This window comes from Apteryx rowi, unplaced genomic scaffold (genome assembly GCF_003343035.1).
Source record: "Apteryx rowi isolate R43461 unplaced genomic scaffold, aptRow1 scaffold_425, whole genome shotgun sequence".
Taxonomy (NCBI): domain Eukaryota; kingdom Metazoa; phylum Chordata; class Aves; order Apterygiformes; family Apterygidae; genus Apteryx; species Apteryx rowi.
This window is the reverse complement of record NW_020450678.1, coordinates 87,192-103,906: the sequence shown is the minus strand read 5'-3', so window position 1 is coordinate 103,906 and position 16,715 is coordinate 87,192. Positions and strand designations below refer to the sequence as shown.

At 35.3% G+C, this 16,715-nt stretch overlaps 1 protein-coding gene across 1 annotated transcript in view; it reads right to left on the bottom strand.

Annotated features, from left to right (window-relative positions):
- Positions 1–16,715, bottom strand: part of NBEA (neurobeachin) — a 191,588-nt gene that overhangs the window by 103,744 nt on the left and 71,129 nt on the right. Inside the window, exon 4 of the mRNA XM_026076072.1 lies at positions 865–982. Within this exon, the coding sequence (XP_025931857.1) occupies positions 865–982 (118 nt within the window). The remainder of the gene's footprint in view (positions 1–864; positions 983–16,715) is intronic.

Sequence of the window (16,715 nt, the reverse complement as noted above, 5' to 3'; positions counted from 1 at the left end):
CTGTCTGGATCCATGCATACTATTTATTGAATTGGTCCTTTTTAGTTTAACTCAATTTAGAATTGCAAAAGGAAAATTCCTTCCCAGGAAACTGACAAAGCACTGTCATTTGGGTTTATTTTTCCTTTATTCAGTGGCATCTGGTAGAAAACCTTGTTAAATACTAGCTGTGCTAGACTTCAGTGATGAAGTCATTACATGTTCAAATTCTACTACATTTATCTGGGAGACCTCATTTGTAGGAAGAAGGCTTAATTCATTCTACTGATCACTAAATGTGCTCCAAGAGCTGGGAAGGTAAGAGTTCCAGTGGGCAACAAATATTTACATAAAGAAAGATATACCTGTGTGAATGGGCATTTCTTGCTAATAATAAATTTAGCTGTTCATAAGGCAAAAGAGCTACCTAGAGATTTTGGTGTTATACAGTATAAAAATTTCATTCTTTATTAATTAAGCAGTTAAAAATTTAACAGGTATTTAATCATTCACTCCTGTGTTTATTGTTTTGAAAAGGTTTGAAAAAGCAGATATTTCACTTAAATATTTGCAGAAAATGTGAAGAGAGGGGTAAAATCACAAAAAAGCAAATTTCCTATCAAAAATTTGAAGAATTTACCAATTACAATGTTTTGTCTTTATAAAACAATCTCATTACTGCAGGGAAAGTAAATCCCATATTAATGGCTTGCCAGCAAATATTTTAATATAAAATGCAATGAATACATGCAAAAGTAAGCATTATTGCAGAGAAACATAAACATTTTGCAAAGGAAGCCCAGAGTTTAAAATCAAAGATTGATAAATACCATGAAAAATAACTACTAGCATGCTTTTATGCAAACAAAATAAACAAAGACTTACTTCTGTTTGCCATAAACACTTCCAAAGCCGTGTTCTGGAGAAGATAACGTCTTGAAAAAACAGCCCGAATCTCACTGAACATCCATTTTCCATGAAGACCTTCCGTGTAGGCAAGGACCTTTAAAGATAAAATAAAGGTGACAGGTACTGGAAGAAATTTTTTATCAAAATACTGCATGAAAACATAGTAGGTTTTATCTGTCAATGAACTACAGGTAAGTTTACTTTATCTTACCTCTTAAACACTTAAAAAGTAAGAGCTAAAATAGGAACTGAAGCTTTTAAATATACAACATATAACCATTGGAGAAGAATCACTAAACAGTACTTTATACTACTTATATCTGCTTCTCATGAGTCAAATCAACTTACTTTCCTCAAAAAAACAAACAAACTCAAACTCTATAATCAAGCACAGAATAATGGACGGAGTTGCAATTATGCTTAGCTGTATTTCATTCCAACTGTGTGCGTGAGACAAAGTTGTCAGTTTTAGATAACAGATTTAATTCTGCGGGTATGCTGTGCAAGGTACAACCAAAATAATATAAGTTGCTATTCACACCCATAATTCAGCTTACAGGGTCACAAATTAGAACTCTCTACATTCCATTAACAAGTATAGAAAAATAGATAAAACAACATGTTGTCACAGTAATTTTTCTAATGGTAGGAATATTTAATATCTGAAATCATGAACAAAATATAATTTATTTTATTTTTGCATTTTTAAATTAACTGTGAAAATATTTTAAAATAAAATAGTTAAAAAACAGCATTGCTCTTCTAATTTGTCAGTTTCTCTGTTAAAGTCGCCACTCCAAGACTAGCTGATAGTATGTTAATTATAACTAAGTAATTTTTTCACTCCTCCTTCACTGTTCTGGATGTACAGAAAAACAGACAAGATAGAAAGGACACAATTTAATTAGGTACCAGCTTTATTAACCTATCTCATCCGTGAACATTCCAGCAATATCTCATGCAGTGTAGAATAATCCTTCCTCAATCATTTTCATCAGTTGGAGGGCTACCTTCAACCCTCCACCTCTGCCCAGCTGGTCCCTGCCTACCGCTGAGACCCTGATGCCCTTCCTCCTAGGAGGACTCAGTAGTTTGGGATGGACGTCCATCTCCTCACCACACCCAACTGCATTTTCCACCTTCTGTAGACTAGGCCTTTCCCCAGATTTCAGTTCATAAGAGAGTCACATCCCCAGTGTGACATCCCCATTCCAAATAAAGGAATGCAAGTAACACCTTCACTAAACAGAATCCCCAAAAGAAGGATTCAGGATGGAGAGATGCAATTTCTCTGTTCTCCATACTCCAGGTACATAGAAACCATGGGTTTACCACCTTGCAGTGATTTACTGACTCAGCTGAAGTCCTTCCTTTTATAATCATGACCTCTTCCAACTTCTAAACAGGGAGCTCTTAAAATAATCACCCTTTGCTGTGGCTGCCAATGTCCTTCCATGCTTGAGGTAATGGAGATCGTACTCCTTCAGTTTTTCACTGGTGTAGCTTCATGCTAGTAACACATCTTCATACATAAAAAAGCTGGTTTAAGTTTACACACACTGTGTTAATATAGCTCCATAGCTTTGTCTTAAACTTTTTTCTCCATTACATAATAAGTCTGTTTCAGAGATGATGATAACAAAACTCAGCATACTGAAGAGTCTTCAAATATGAGTTCTGTCTTTGATGGAAACTCGGGAGGAACACAGCGAACCACCTCTACCGTCTACATAGGAAGAATTTACAAAGAGTCAGAACAATATTGTGGCTGATAGTGTTGTTTCATTCACCTTGGCCGTCCACACTAAATAAACACAGAAGGGAAGGGACTTGATTTGTCTGGAGGTCCTCCATATACATGCGAGAGACTATATGCTCCCTCCATTCAATCACAGGCCAGCTGTAGAATTATCACATCACATGGTAAATTCTTCCAATGGTAAATTACTCTTCATATTAAAAATCTGCACCTCATTTTCACTTTGAATTCTGCTGACTTCATCTTCCAGCCACTGGATCTTGTGACACCTTTGTCTAGTAGATTAAAGAGTCCTCTAGTATCAGGTCTCTTTTCCTTGTGTAGGTAATTAGGGACTGTGATCAAGTTACTGCTTAACTTTCTCATTGATAAGCTAAATAAACCAAGTTTTCCTTTGGTCTCTCATTGAGATCTGATGCCAGGATACACTTGATATCATGTACATGGAAATCCAGATGATTAAGAACAATGAGTCTGGAAGACTCCAGCATCATCCTTCTTTGAATGTACTCCACTACTATCTGATATGCAGTGTTTGTAAATATGCAGCTTCTTAAGATACAGAGAGGAAAYAGAGAGGAAAATTCTCAAGCTTAAAAAGCTACAAGATTACATCAGTCTCCTGGAGATTAGTTAATATAACTAGAACACTCTTTTATTTGGTGTTTGAAATGTAAAATGTACATAACCGCAATCAGCTCTACAGCAGCCAGCAGATTTGTGAAAGAATTAGTTCCTTGACAAAACACCATACTTCAGGAATTCACTCTTTGTTTCAAAAATGCTTCAAGTTGTCCTGCTTTTTTCAAATGAAAGACATTTAATACTGATAAGATCCTAAGTATTAACATTTTAGAGTATTCACAGTAATTCATTTACAATGTCTTGATATTTACCAGAACTTAGTTATTATAGATGAATATTATCAGCACATTTTATACTGACCATACATTAAGATTGCATTATTCTCCCTCTTCTTCCACCCAAGTATAAAGAAATGAAAAATTCAGAGAGGCACATTCATCCCACTACAAAATGAATGACTTAAGATACCACTCTATATGAGCTTAAAACAGTAAAAAGGTCAGAAAATCAGAGAACTGGAAGGAGGCTATAATTCAATTACTGTCCCCAATTACACTCTTCTTAACTGTCTATTAGTCCTACAAATATCAGATTATCATGTCAATATCAAATCATCTCAATTATTTCAGTATTTCTGTTGTATTGTTCTCCTGTCCAAAACACACTATTATCCATTTTTGTCAATTTGCATAACATTCATCTTGCACTATTTTCAAATGATGTGTTAAACCTTCCATTATTGGGTATCTATAAAACTACAGAAAGTAGAAAATATTGACAGTTCCTGCAGGATTCTTTCTTGCTGTTATTATAAGAGCCAATATAAAGCAACTTCCTCATTCTCAGTTTGAATCCTTTAAAGAGACTTTTTTTTCTTTTAGGATTATTTAAAATGTATTTTTTGCATTTTGCTTTCTCATATCATATGAATGAGGGCCTGGCTGTTTTACATTTCTTACAGGTGGCACATAGTGTGCATTTCATTATATAAAAAAATGGAAATACACACTTTGTCCACCAAAAAGTATTGAAATTATGTTATCTGGTTAGTCTTAAAGCCAAAAATTACATGTGCTCCATCCAATATTTTGCTGTTGCTTCTATTTAAAGTCAATGCTCTTTATTTTGATAGTCTTATGAGTTTGTCTCTTAAAAAACAGTCATGAAAGCTTTTTGTTCTAGACATATCTTGACAGCTGAGACTTCATGACTATGCATGGAAATCTAGATACAGCCCAAATAAGCTGTTTTTAATAAAGTAAAAATCAAACACCAACAAACCCTGTCTACATTTGAATTAAGTGCACTCTTTTTTTTAATATCAACTGCAATTATTTATTTTGAAGTTTATTTGTCCTTGTAAAACTCTTTTATTTACTCAGAATTATGAATACTTTTTAAAGGTAGTAATGGGTCCACTGGTCAGATGATAGATTAAGAAGGAAAAAGGGCTAGGATATATTGCAGTAAAATGAGATAGTCACCTGAATATGGGCATTAAAAATCCCTAAATCTCATGGTTTGGTAATATGGAATAACATCTRTTGGTGACACTTACTTAAATTAGATTAGTAAAGTAGTTTGAGATGTTCAGATGGAAAGTTCTACAGAAGAGAAAAAGAACTGTTACTGCCCTTCTTTCTTACTTGGACCAAATATGAAAGTTCCTTAATTTAATTTCATTTTTGTTGTAACCAAGATCTCTTCTTTTTTTCAGGTAGGTGTCATGACATACGCAATTATTAAGCTTACATTAGTAATTTTTCAATTATTAATTATGTTATGTATTGATTATGTATTGACTATGAATTGTTAACTAACAGCTGGAATTTTGGACTGTTACATAAATCATGAGACCAGAAGCACTGGTTTCCATTCTGTTAGTATCCCTGATAGATTAGCTCCATTGGAGGAACACTTCAGTATTGAGGCTTATTTTTACTCCTTTATGCCATTTTTTAATATCTCATAGCACCAGTCAGAGCACTTCAAAAGGATATTCTGACCCTTTTCTTTTGATTCTTGTTTTTTGAATTGAAATAATCACAAAATTGGAGAAGTGTTATAAGAAAAACAAGGAAAGGAGCCTGTACAAGTCCTATCTATTCTCAGTTACTAAACTTACAGTAGACAATGTTCACTCCTCTAATCTATTGCAAAGAATTGCTGCTTATTCCTCAGCATTTACTTTTTTTAAATTGCCCTTTTAGGTGATTCATTAACGCCTATACATCTGAATTTAATCTACCACTATCAGTGGGAATTGATTGTTTGTCTTTTTGAACCGGATTTCTGGTTAGAGTATTTTAATTGTAACCTGATTCCTGAACAAAAGTATCAACTGATACTTGTAACATTGGCCAACCTTTGTTTATATCTAATACTAAATGCCTATAATCACTAGCATGTAAAGTAACTTTGTTTTTTGTTTCATTTTCAATGCACTTATTCCCTGAATTCCTTTATTATTCTTGACCTTTTGCACTAATAAGGTCAAACAACACAAGTTACAAGGGACATGGTTGCCTTGTACTTATGTATAATAGTATTGGCTCCTTTTTTGCTGCATTTCCCAAACATATTCCTAAGTGTTCCTATAGACTGTTTTCTTCAGCTTCTGAAAATGATCCTCAGAATCATGCTTTCCAACATTCTGAATAAAAATGGAGATTTTCTGAGACTGAATGAATTTTCTTCCTTTATCAATGACCCAAATGGGTTCCTAGAATGCTCTAATTTTGGTACTGAAGATGCGTTTTTCTTTTGTGAAGACAGTTTTGTTTATTGCTCAAATCTAATTACTATTGACCTTAACCTGGACACAGATATTTTAGTTAGAACACTAAAAAAAGAGCTCTGGCATGTCCTTAGCTTAGACATCAAAATCACATCTGTCTGGTAGAAGGCTCATGGAGTACACTCTGTAACCTGGCAACTCTGAGTATTGTCTTTGCCATGTAGTACTTATTTCACTTTCTTTTTTTCTTCTGGAGATGCAAAAAACTTTTATGAATTTATCCTTTTTCATCCTTGCAAGTTTACCACTCTTACTTCTTCAACTTTAATCTTTTAAATTTCAACAAATACTAACTTGACATTTGAACAGCTTTACTACAACTGAGTAATATCTAGTGGGTTTCTGTCGCATTCKGGTAGCCCAAACCAATGCATCCCTTCACTTTAATTTTATTTGATTCAAAGGTTTGGAGATCTATATTTCAAAACATGGTATATTCACCATCTGCCCCCCAGTGTATTCACTAACTCTACTAATTTTTTCAAGTCTCCCTATTTTCCATTTTTAACAGTGTTTTGAGTTAGGTCTTTAGGGTTGCAATTTTTGCCAAACTCAGCATTACCTCCTCAACACTGGCAATTTTGGAGTCTATATCTACAAAGAGTAAAACTACTTTCTTTATGCATTGACTCTGCACTGTACCTTGTTTGTCATTTTGTTTTTAACTAGGCTTGCTGAACTGATTTTCCATCCAATACAAAATAGGCCCTTGTCATCCCCATATATAGTGCTTCTTCAGTTTGAACAGGGTTTTGGTCTATATTTCATTCTTCATCTGTCATCACTCACTTGTGGAAGAGAGACTACCTGCAATACCATTTATTATTATTTATTATGTGTACCAATCTTAAACAAAAGACAGGAAGAAGAAACCATTTCAGTTACACCATGGTCCCCACACTGATGTCATCAAAAAGAACAAAAGCAAGAATGTCCTGTTTTGCCCTTTAAAAAAGGACTGAGAGAGCAGGAAAAGGAAATAGGGAATGAAGGATAAATTAGTGAGGTTATCTGGAGGAAGGAAGAAAGGAATTAATCTAATTTCTTTGTCTCAATTTTCCAGGATGAATAGAAAACAAATTATTGCAAAAAGTTCAGGAGAAAAAAAGAGGTGATGATCATTCACAATTCCCCTATCCCTGCAATTCTTTACAAAAGGGTAAGGGCAACCCCACTTTTCCCTTCTCTTGGTTTTTGGGCAAATGAGAACTTGTGTCTTATCTTATGTCACCACTGAGTTTGCAGAGAAAGCGTATGAGTCCACTGCCTTAAGTGTACATTCCAAAACTATAGCAGGTGGCCTCTTACTGTAAGTTAGCAAGAACACATATATTCAGTCTCCGATAGTGTCTGTCTCCCAGTCTTTTCTCAGTGCCTTCCCTATTCCCATCCCTTGGTGTTGTAGGCTTCCAGGTCATAAGCTTGCACAGTTTCTCATGACAGGCTTTTCTGTGAATGCAGTTGCCAAGGAGAGAAGAGAAGCCCACTGAAACTCCTTCCTTAGATTATCCAGTCTACCCTAGTCAAACGAATATTTAAATTTCCCTAAGGTTGAGAAGGTAGTTTTTCAAGGGAAATTTTGTTGTAAACTGAAATAAAAATGTTTTTGTTAGCCTGACACTTCTCTCCCCTCTCCCCCGAAAAAAAAAAAAAAAAAAAAAAAACCTAATCCTCATAGGCACCCAAGAGACTTCTGCTTGGAATTTTTTCCTGTCTTCTGGTGGAAACTGCATCTTCTGCTTTCTGTATAAAGTGAGCTAACAGGCATATAGTATATAATGAAAAGCTAAAAGCCAAATTTGTGGTCACCTCATCTCTTTGTATGGGGATAGGCAGGAAAGGAAAAAAAGGATGCCAAGGAAAGGAAGGCAAAAACATAGTAACATTGTGGAAAAAACTACTCTCCTTAAGAGTTACATGGAAGTAACAAACAATACCATTCTTCAGTCACAAAACAGTATTTAATTTCATTTTAACCATTTCATAACAGCCTGCTAACTATGAAATTCAAGGAACTTATCTGGTATGTTCCCCAGATCAGTTCTTACTGGATGCCTCCAGTTTTGAAACCTCAGCACTTAAAAACTAGATACTTGCCAATAAAAAACAGAGTACTTCTGAAAAACAAATCACGGTGAATAGCTATTTCATCAGGGAGCCACCCAGAGCCAGCTACAAAAATATGCTATGCACCTGACTCAGTTACACATTAGGTTTTCATAAAATAGTTTAGCACCATTCTGTGTGCTTTTGGAAGTTCCAGCCAAAGGAAAACTGCTACTGAAAATCATTTTCTTCACCGTTAGGGATTTGGATTTCCCTCCTTCATGTGTTTACTAACATCACCAATTGCTTCAAGGAAAATGTGAAATTCTGACTGCGGATCTTCAAAGGTTAAAAGAATGACTCTCATGCACATAATGCAAATCTTATCCAGACTCGCATAACAACATGGAGCTGTCTGCATATACGTGGCAGTCTGTGTGATTGCTTAATGTATTCTAAATACAGATTGAAATGACAGACACTAATGGCATGGAACCAGACTATTAGGGTTTATGAAATACCATATTGAATAAACACTATAAAATCTCAAAATGTTTTACAAAGTACTGAATATGATCAAACTTCTAGATTTATCAGGAAAAATATACATATACTGTAACAAGAGGGATGTCATGTCAAGATATGTAGATGTATAAGGAAAAAAATATGTTTGTTAAGAAATTTGCAAAACAGATAAGTTCAAATGATGAAATAGCTTGTGTTGTGCTTTCCTGAAAAGGGAAATAGAGAATGTAAATAGATGGGAAGGACAATTCAAATGAAATGAATAAAGGTTTTCTTTAATATACTAATGTTTCCCTGATTTCTTACTATTTTCTGTTTTCATATACATTTGATCCACTTTGAGATCATCCTCTGTCTTCCTCAATTCCTATAGTCATATAAGAGTAAACACGTCTAAAATCTCACCAAAGTACCTTATCATTTTTTCTCTGCATACTTCAGTCTAAGAACACTTTCTCAATTTCTCTCTATATTAACCTCTMACTCTCCCCTACTTACAACATGTTTCTGTATAAAATGTTACTGTATTTGCAAGCTTTAAAAGCTTTTCTCCAAAAGGCTCTTGTCATATACCATGTTCTGCAGGATGAGCTGAGTAGTATGTGCCATTATAATTTCGCAGTCCACATTAGTTTTTAAAATCTTTCTTAGAACTTTATTTTTTTTAAATAAATATTGGCACTCCTGCTTCATTTTTCTTCTCCTCTTTGGGGATCTAAAAAATGCAGATATTATTTTTGTGGTTTTGGGCTCTACTTCCTTGCCAAATTTTCTCAGCTTATACTTCTACTTCCAATGTTTTTTTAAGCTTTCAAGAGGCCCTTTTTCTTGAAACATGAGGTTCTGTTCTCCCCAGCCTTTTATAAATTTGATTCTATGGTCAGCATACTGCTTTTATATCCATTAAAACAATGCCCACTCAGCTGGCAGTAACTGACAGTCTTATTCCCACATTCGTTTTCAGTCATCTGAAAAATTATGTGAAGTTGGCCCATTTTCAGGCCATTTTCCTCTCTTTATTGGTCAGGTTGTTTTGCATGTTATGATTTTGTGTTCTAGGAAAGTAATGGAAAGGATTCGGGGATTTCTTGAGAAGGAGCAGCAGAAAGGCTTATTGGAATAAAAAAATAACTCTTAGATAGGGAAACACAGTTGCTAAATGATAACACCCTGGTCAAAATAATCCAAAGAGAGTATCTTAAGTATTCTAAATGCATTATTTCTAAATGCATTTGTGAAATAACAATGCATAATTTTATATACACAGATAAATGTTATTGACATAGGAAAATATTACCTTTGCAAACAGTGAATTCTGAAATAATTATTTTTATAGCTTATTTTATGCGTGATACACATCTGTGTGCATTTGCACTGTTTTCCTTCTCTGCAATTTAGGCAACTCCTGGAATGCTTGTTATGGATTTAAATTCTTGGAAAAATTATCATCATGAAGATGCAGCAGATACAGACATCACCACCTTAAGAAAGGGAAACATGGCCTTTTGAGGCTCTATTTTCAAATTAAATTCCAACAATTACTGTTTTAAGCAGATGTTTCAGCTGACTGAAGTATTCTGAAAGCACGAATAAAGATGATTGTGCTGGCTGGGGCAACAGCATATGTGTATAAGCAGAAGACAAATACATTCATCTAGTGGCATAGAAAGCCATACTGGGACACAGTCCAACTCAAAACAAAGAGGTTGAGGAAAAAACTGTTGGGGCAAAATACATAGCAGAGAAGCTCAGTTAGTACTAGTTTATAGTAGGTTTGAAGTAGATCGTGCCTGTTAACTCACAGGGTTTAAGATGATCTTGTGTTGATGTTGGCAAGAACAGGAAGTTGTTGCTTCTTAATAGGTCTGCTGTTTGAGCTCTGACCATACATCTAGTGCTTAAAGATTAATCCAAACAGGCTAGTGGTGGTCTCAGTATTTACACTCAAACTGATCTGAGCAATTCTGCTCCAGTACTACATTCAGTGAAACACAATCGAGTTTTTTCAAGTAGAACTACACAAATTACATTTTCAGTTGAGTGGACAAGCCAAAAAATAAGACGCAAAATTGATATGATTGAACAAAAACAGAAAACTTTTTTTTCAGCATTAAAAATGGAAAGTTTGTTTTACAAATGAATCACTCTGGACCTTTTTAGGAAAACTAAAGCAATGGAAAGAAAGGACGTGGGAGAAGGCAGTGTTGATTAATGCTTGTAACTTGAAACTAAAGCTGGACATTTATTTATTAAATAGTTACTTGCCAGAAAAATGCAACTTTATTTAACTTACAAATATTAGTGGATTTGGACAGAACTTGTCAGAGTTTAAGCTGAAAACAGTTGTGGGGCTGGATTCAAAAATCAGCATGAACACAAAGGAAGTTCTTTGCTACTTAAAGCAGGAAGCTTTAAGGGACAGGTGCTCAGATTCAGTTCCCTTCTCTATTAAAAGGATGTGAACCCAAATCACACCCTTCCCGACCAGCGTTGTCTGCTCCAGCTCACCTCTTTGCCATAAATGAGCAGTTCACAGTTGGAGAAGTGCACCCCACTAGTCCAGGATGAGCACTGCAAGAGTGAGCTGTATGTTTCTCCAAGGAAAGGCAGCAGCAAGCGGTTACCAGCAAGTTCCTACACATGTACGATCAATTAGGCAATAGCTGATTTTCCCAATGGCATCTGCCATTTCCCTATTTTGCTATCTTGAACTTGGCCTATGCCAGGACCTGCTTAGAAACAACGGGGGAAGGATGGTAGAAAACACTTTTCTGGGCAGGCAGAGGAGGCGCTGAGACAGTATAGACCATGCTGACCACTCCCGTATTGGGAAGGGATAGAAGAACCTTACGTTCTTCTTCTGCCTTCTAAAATTGTGTCCTATAGTGCTAACTCCACCCTCATGTTTAATAGCTTTTCCCTTGCAGAGAGCCAACATTGAGCCAACAGTGAGCCAACGACGTTTTAGGACTCAGTGAAAACATAAAAAAAAATAGCTTGAGGAATAAAGAACCTATGGTATCCACAAATATGCGATGTGTTCTTTCCCAAGAATAAAGACATCATAAAATCCTCGGGGTCTTTTTTTTGCAGAACTTGCATACCGATACATTTATTCCAAAGTCCACTGCAATGAGGAATGTCTAAAGCCTCAAATGTACCATGATGCAAATCCTTAACATTATAATAACTGAAGGCAGCTGTAATTGGACTTAAGAAAAGCATATAACTTTTTGTGAAACCTTACCCGTTTCCTATCAAATGACAGGTAGAAAGATAGGTTGTCCCTTTTTTTATAGATGTAATCTCAATGTCATACAAAAGACGTGTGCAAGAGCCTTGGATTTTAACAGTTTCACATTTGATTTATTCAGTGCATAACCCATAAGAGCTGAGATCTATAAAAGTAATTAGAAGGCAGCCTTTTTCTTCTGCTGCAGAACTTAATTTTTTTAAGCTTTTGTTTCTGATATCTTTTCTTATACAAGATTGATCATAAATCAGTTACACTTTGTCGTTTTTTTTAGCTTCATACACAAAACTTGTTTCATTAAACCCAACACTTGGGAATACAGCTGGGGTAATTTCTACTTCTGAAATTTTAGTTATTATTAAAATTTAATTTTTATGATAAAAAAATACTGATTTATAAAGGGACAGTTAATATAGGCCTAAAACAACCTCACCACCCCCAAACATTTTGTATTATGGTTTGTAATGGACTAGCATGATCCTCAAGAAATTCAAAATTCTACAGCAACCACGTGCTGAGCTGTGATACAGGCTCCAAACATAGCATATGTCCCTCTCCCACCAGTCACTAAATTTAGTGATGTAATATAGAGCAGCTTCGGAGCTGCTCTACCTTATGTCAACTACTAAATGCCCCAAAGAACAACTGTCTGTGAATCATGGTGAGTATATATCAAAATATCTTCACCTTCCTAATATATTGCCATACCAAGTGATTCTTTAATTTCCAATTTAAGATGAGGGTTTTTTGCACTGCTGAGCAAGGCAAGGAATTATAGCATTGAATAAAACTTGATCCATGGCTCTATAGCAACCAAAATTCTAATATGTTTTTTATTATTATATATGGAACATTATCTCATTTTACTAAGTCTGTGCTAGCAAAGAACAGCAATATTTTCTTCTCAGAATTTTAACTTGGAAAGTTCGCAAATTGCCTACTGTAACTAAATAATCATTAAATTATTTTGCATTTCATTATAGATATTTTGCTTAAATATTACAGAAAAGCACATATGTATTCTATACTTGCCTAAAGGCACGCTTTTTGTATCAGATACAATAAGCACTAAAAAATAAATCAGCACAGAACATAAAAACTGCAGAAATAAACATGTAATATATCAAATATAAATTGCATGTAGAAACCCTATAAATTATTTTTATATTTATTTCAGTAAATGGAGCAAGATTTATACAACAATTTCTTTATGTGTAGTCTGTAGATTCTACGTGCACTTTCATATAACTAACTATCAGTTTGTTTAATTTGAGCAGGGTAAAGGTCAAAATGATAGATATGTACAACTTTTTGGAGGGTCTAATCCTCAAAAAGAATTCTCGTGGAAACTAGGAGGAGCATTAGGAGGTCTGTGGGAATAATCTTTAGCTATCCACCTAAAATGGATTCCAGCGCACACATACAGTCTTTCAATGTCTATTATTGCTACGGGAGGAAGCGATTTAGCAGATTTAGCATACAGCTCCCTCCTTTTTAGAGTTCTAGCCAACTGGATTGCAAACCTGCATCTCATAAATTTGGGCATACTCACAGTCTTTCCTGTGGTGAACTCTAGGTTCCCAGTATGAAATTACTGCAACATCGGTCAGCATGTAGAGATACTTTTGTGAATGCTTGCCTGTTTTTGTCCACTATAAGCTGCTCCATTACAGCAGACATTCGGATTTTACGGACTTTTTGTGTACTGTGCAGCTACGAGGAAGTGTGCCAAGCTCAGTCTACCCTCAAACACAGTTCCCTCATACAGGCTCTATTGATTTATTCTTAACATTTGCCTAAATAAGAAAATTATTACTAAAACAAATTTTACCTCAAGCTTTATTGAGAGATTAGATATTTCTACATTTTTTTAAAGATAACAGAAGCCCACTGTGCTAATTCTGCTGCTAGTTCAGATTTTGACCTTTCTTTTGTGTGGGTAACAGGCTAATTGCTTCAGTAGACAATAAACCCTATTAACTTGTATAGACAGATTACTGCCTATGCTGTGATTCATTCTACTTACTGCCATTAAGCCCAGGTTTGATGCATATCACATTCCTTCTAAGGAATAAAAGCATACTACGTAAAAGTCTATCTCTGATAGACTTAATTTTGCAAGACACATCTCTTCTGTGCAGCTGAGAATCTCAACCCTTACTGTTTTCAGTGGAAGCTGAGGGTACTGAGCATATAAAAGGTGATTTCAGCATCTTGCAGATTTGCTTTTTGTTACTGAAAGACAAGAAAGTCAGACCAAAAGAAAAAAAAAAAAAAGGAAAGTAAATGCAAGGAAAAGGAATCATATTAAAATGTGCCTTAGCTCTCTAACCTGTAAGGCTGTGCTCCAATGTATGTTGAAGATGACATTGGAAAGCACAGAGTGATCCTCAATTTCGGTTTATTCTCATGAAATTCTTTCATTATAGAAGTTTTTTGTATGTATACACATGTTTTAGAGACAAAAATAAAATGGTACAAAAGGATAATATAGTTTTATTAAATAAATAAAATCAATTGTAAGAGATTTGAACTCAACTGTTTACAATCTACTCCTAATCTCACTGTGCTAAAATAGGGATAAGATTGCTAATTGTTATTGCAATTCTTATACGATTATTTTCAGTCATTGCAACTGTATGCACAGAAATGTTACTGGGCATGTGGCTAGAGAAAGAATACAGTTTTGTTCGTAAATAAGTCTACCACAAAATATACTCTTTTCTTCACTTACATTAAAGGAAATTCATGATGAAACAAAGCTAAAAATAATGACTAATCCCCCCCTCAACTTTTTAGCACAAGGACAGGTTACTTTTAGAGCAGTCTTAGAGAAAAAATCCAACACATGCTTTTAGACTACTGCAAACTAATCCTCACTCTGCTTCTATTTCTTTCTATGAACTGCAATACAAGGTCCAACAGACAGTCTCAGATGCGTCTCAGGTCCAGCACATGCTTTTCAAACTTAATCAAGGAAATATAAAAATGTATATAAAAAAGATGAAAGTGTCTCTGCCTCTATACTTATTGCAAAAAAAAAAAAAAAAGCAAAAAGCTGGAAAAAAAAGTGAAATGTTTCATAGGGGAAGGTTAAGTCTGATGCTAATGCTTATTTAAAATGGTGACAGTCTGGAGTAGTGAAGCCTTGCTGGGCTGCTTTAATTTCTCCCTGGAATAGCTCTCTCCCAACCTTCGGCAGCACATCAAAGTCTCTGGAGCTCAATTAAAATTGGATTATATTGAAATGCTCTATCTATGGAACTGTGTGCTCACTAACACTTTTCTCTCAGTAATACTCCAGATGACAGTTGCCCATCCCAATTTAAACAGTTGTCATAGAGACCATGAACTAAAGCAGCAGTAACTAACAATACAAAGGAAAGGTAAGGCAGGATTTCTGTGAATGAGGGGCTTGGTTTCCAGCTGCACTGCTTACCCTCCAAGCAGCTGAATGCAGAGAACAGAAAGGGCTGTGACGCTCTCTGCAACTCCAAGCAGAGGAGCAAAGTAAGGCAAAGAGCAAAAATGTTTATTGCTTTCCGCAATAACTAAAGAGATGGTTTACACACTAGTGTCTTCTAACTAGCTACTATATCTGGAATCAAGTGACTTTCCCTAAGAAAAACAGCAGGTAACCTTGCAGTCATACTACAGGCTACAGGCTGGGAATTAAAGAAGTCAATAGGTACTTTCTAATTACAATAGCAAAAATAAGGTATTAAGGGCTTTTTCTTTTCGAAAATAGATTATAAGAGATTTTTAAACAGTTATGATGTACGCATACTCTGTCTTTATGATAAAAATCAAAAGCCAAGATCTGACAGAAACTATAGGAAATTCAGAGTTTGAACCCATGTAGTTAACTTCACAACACTCAGTATGTCTAATGTTTTCAAATTGTTTTATTACTGGTTTTAGCTGTATTATAAACCACAATCTTGTAGATTTTTGATATATTGCATCAGAGCCTGACAATACCACCAGAAAACTAGCATCTTCCAAAAACCAAAATAAAATAAACAGCTTAAATTTCTGGCAGCACCGGATAGTAATGTATTTAACAGTGTAGATTGCTAGTAATGATACCATTTTCTCATGTAGATGGCATGTTCCTGGCACTATAAAACTCTTAACCTTTCTTGTAATTGGCTTATTGAGAGTCCCAAGGTTGTTTTTTGTGCCATTGGGCTGATCACCATGGAAATGAACAATTATTGCTATTTTACTGTAGTGCTCTATTTTTCTTTCAAGCACTCGATAAGCACGCTCCTTGCTCTCGTGGGAAGGTAGCGTTAGGATTTTGAAGCAGCAACAAGGCAGAGTGCAAAGAGTGCAGGCCAAAGGGGAAGAAAGCAAAAATGTGTCAGAAAATCTAAAAACTGCACGGATCAAAATTTGTCAAAACAAGGCCTGGGTTTAAACCAACAAGAAGGGCCCCTACAGCTTGGGCCTTGACAAAGCATGGCCTTTTTTATTTTGTTATTATTATTTTTTTTTATTTTTAGCCCAGCTGTAGAAAACACCATCTAATGAACCTGTCTGGGGCTGCTGTCCCCATCCTGTCAGGCATGTCAGGAAATGACAAGCACTGGGGACAGGCCGCCGCCAGTCATAGACAGGCCTGCCAGCTGGAGAGTTCAGCCCCAATCTAATCACACCACCAGAAAATAACTTTCACGCTTTCAGCCTGACAGGATGGGCTCAAGGAAAAAAAAAAAAATAGGATGGAAACAATGCTTTTTGCTTCAATTAAACATCTTTTTGGAAAAAAAAAATTGAAAGCTACTAGTGCTTCCTGCTAGTTTGGATTAATGGAACTCTATTTATGCCTTTTCTTTAGCAAAAAGGAGGACCAATAA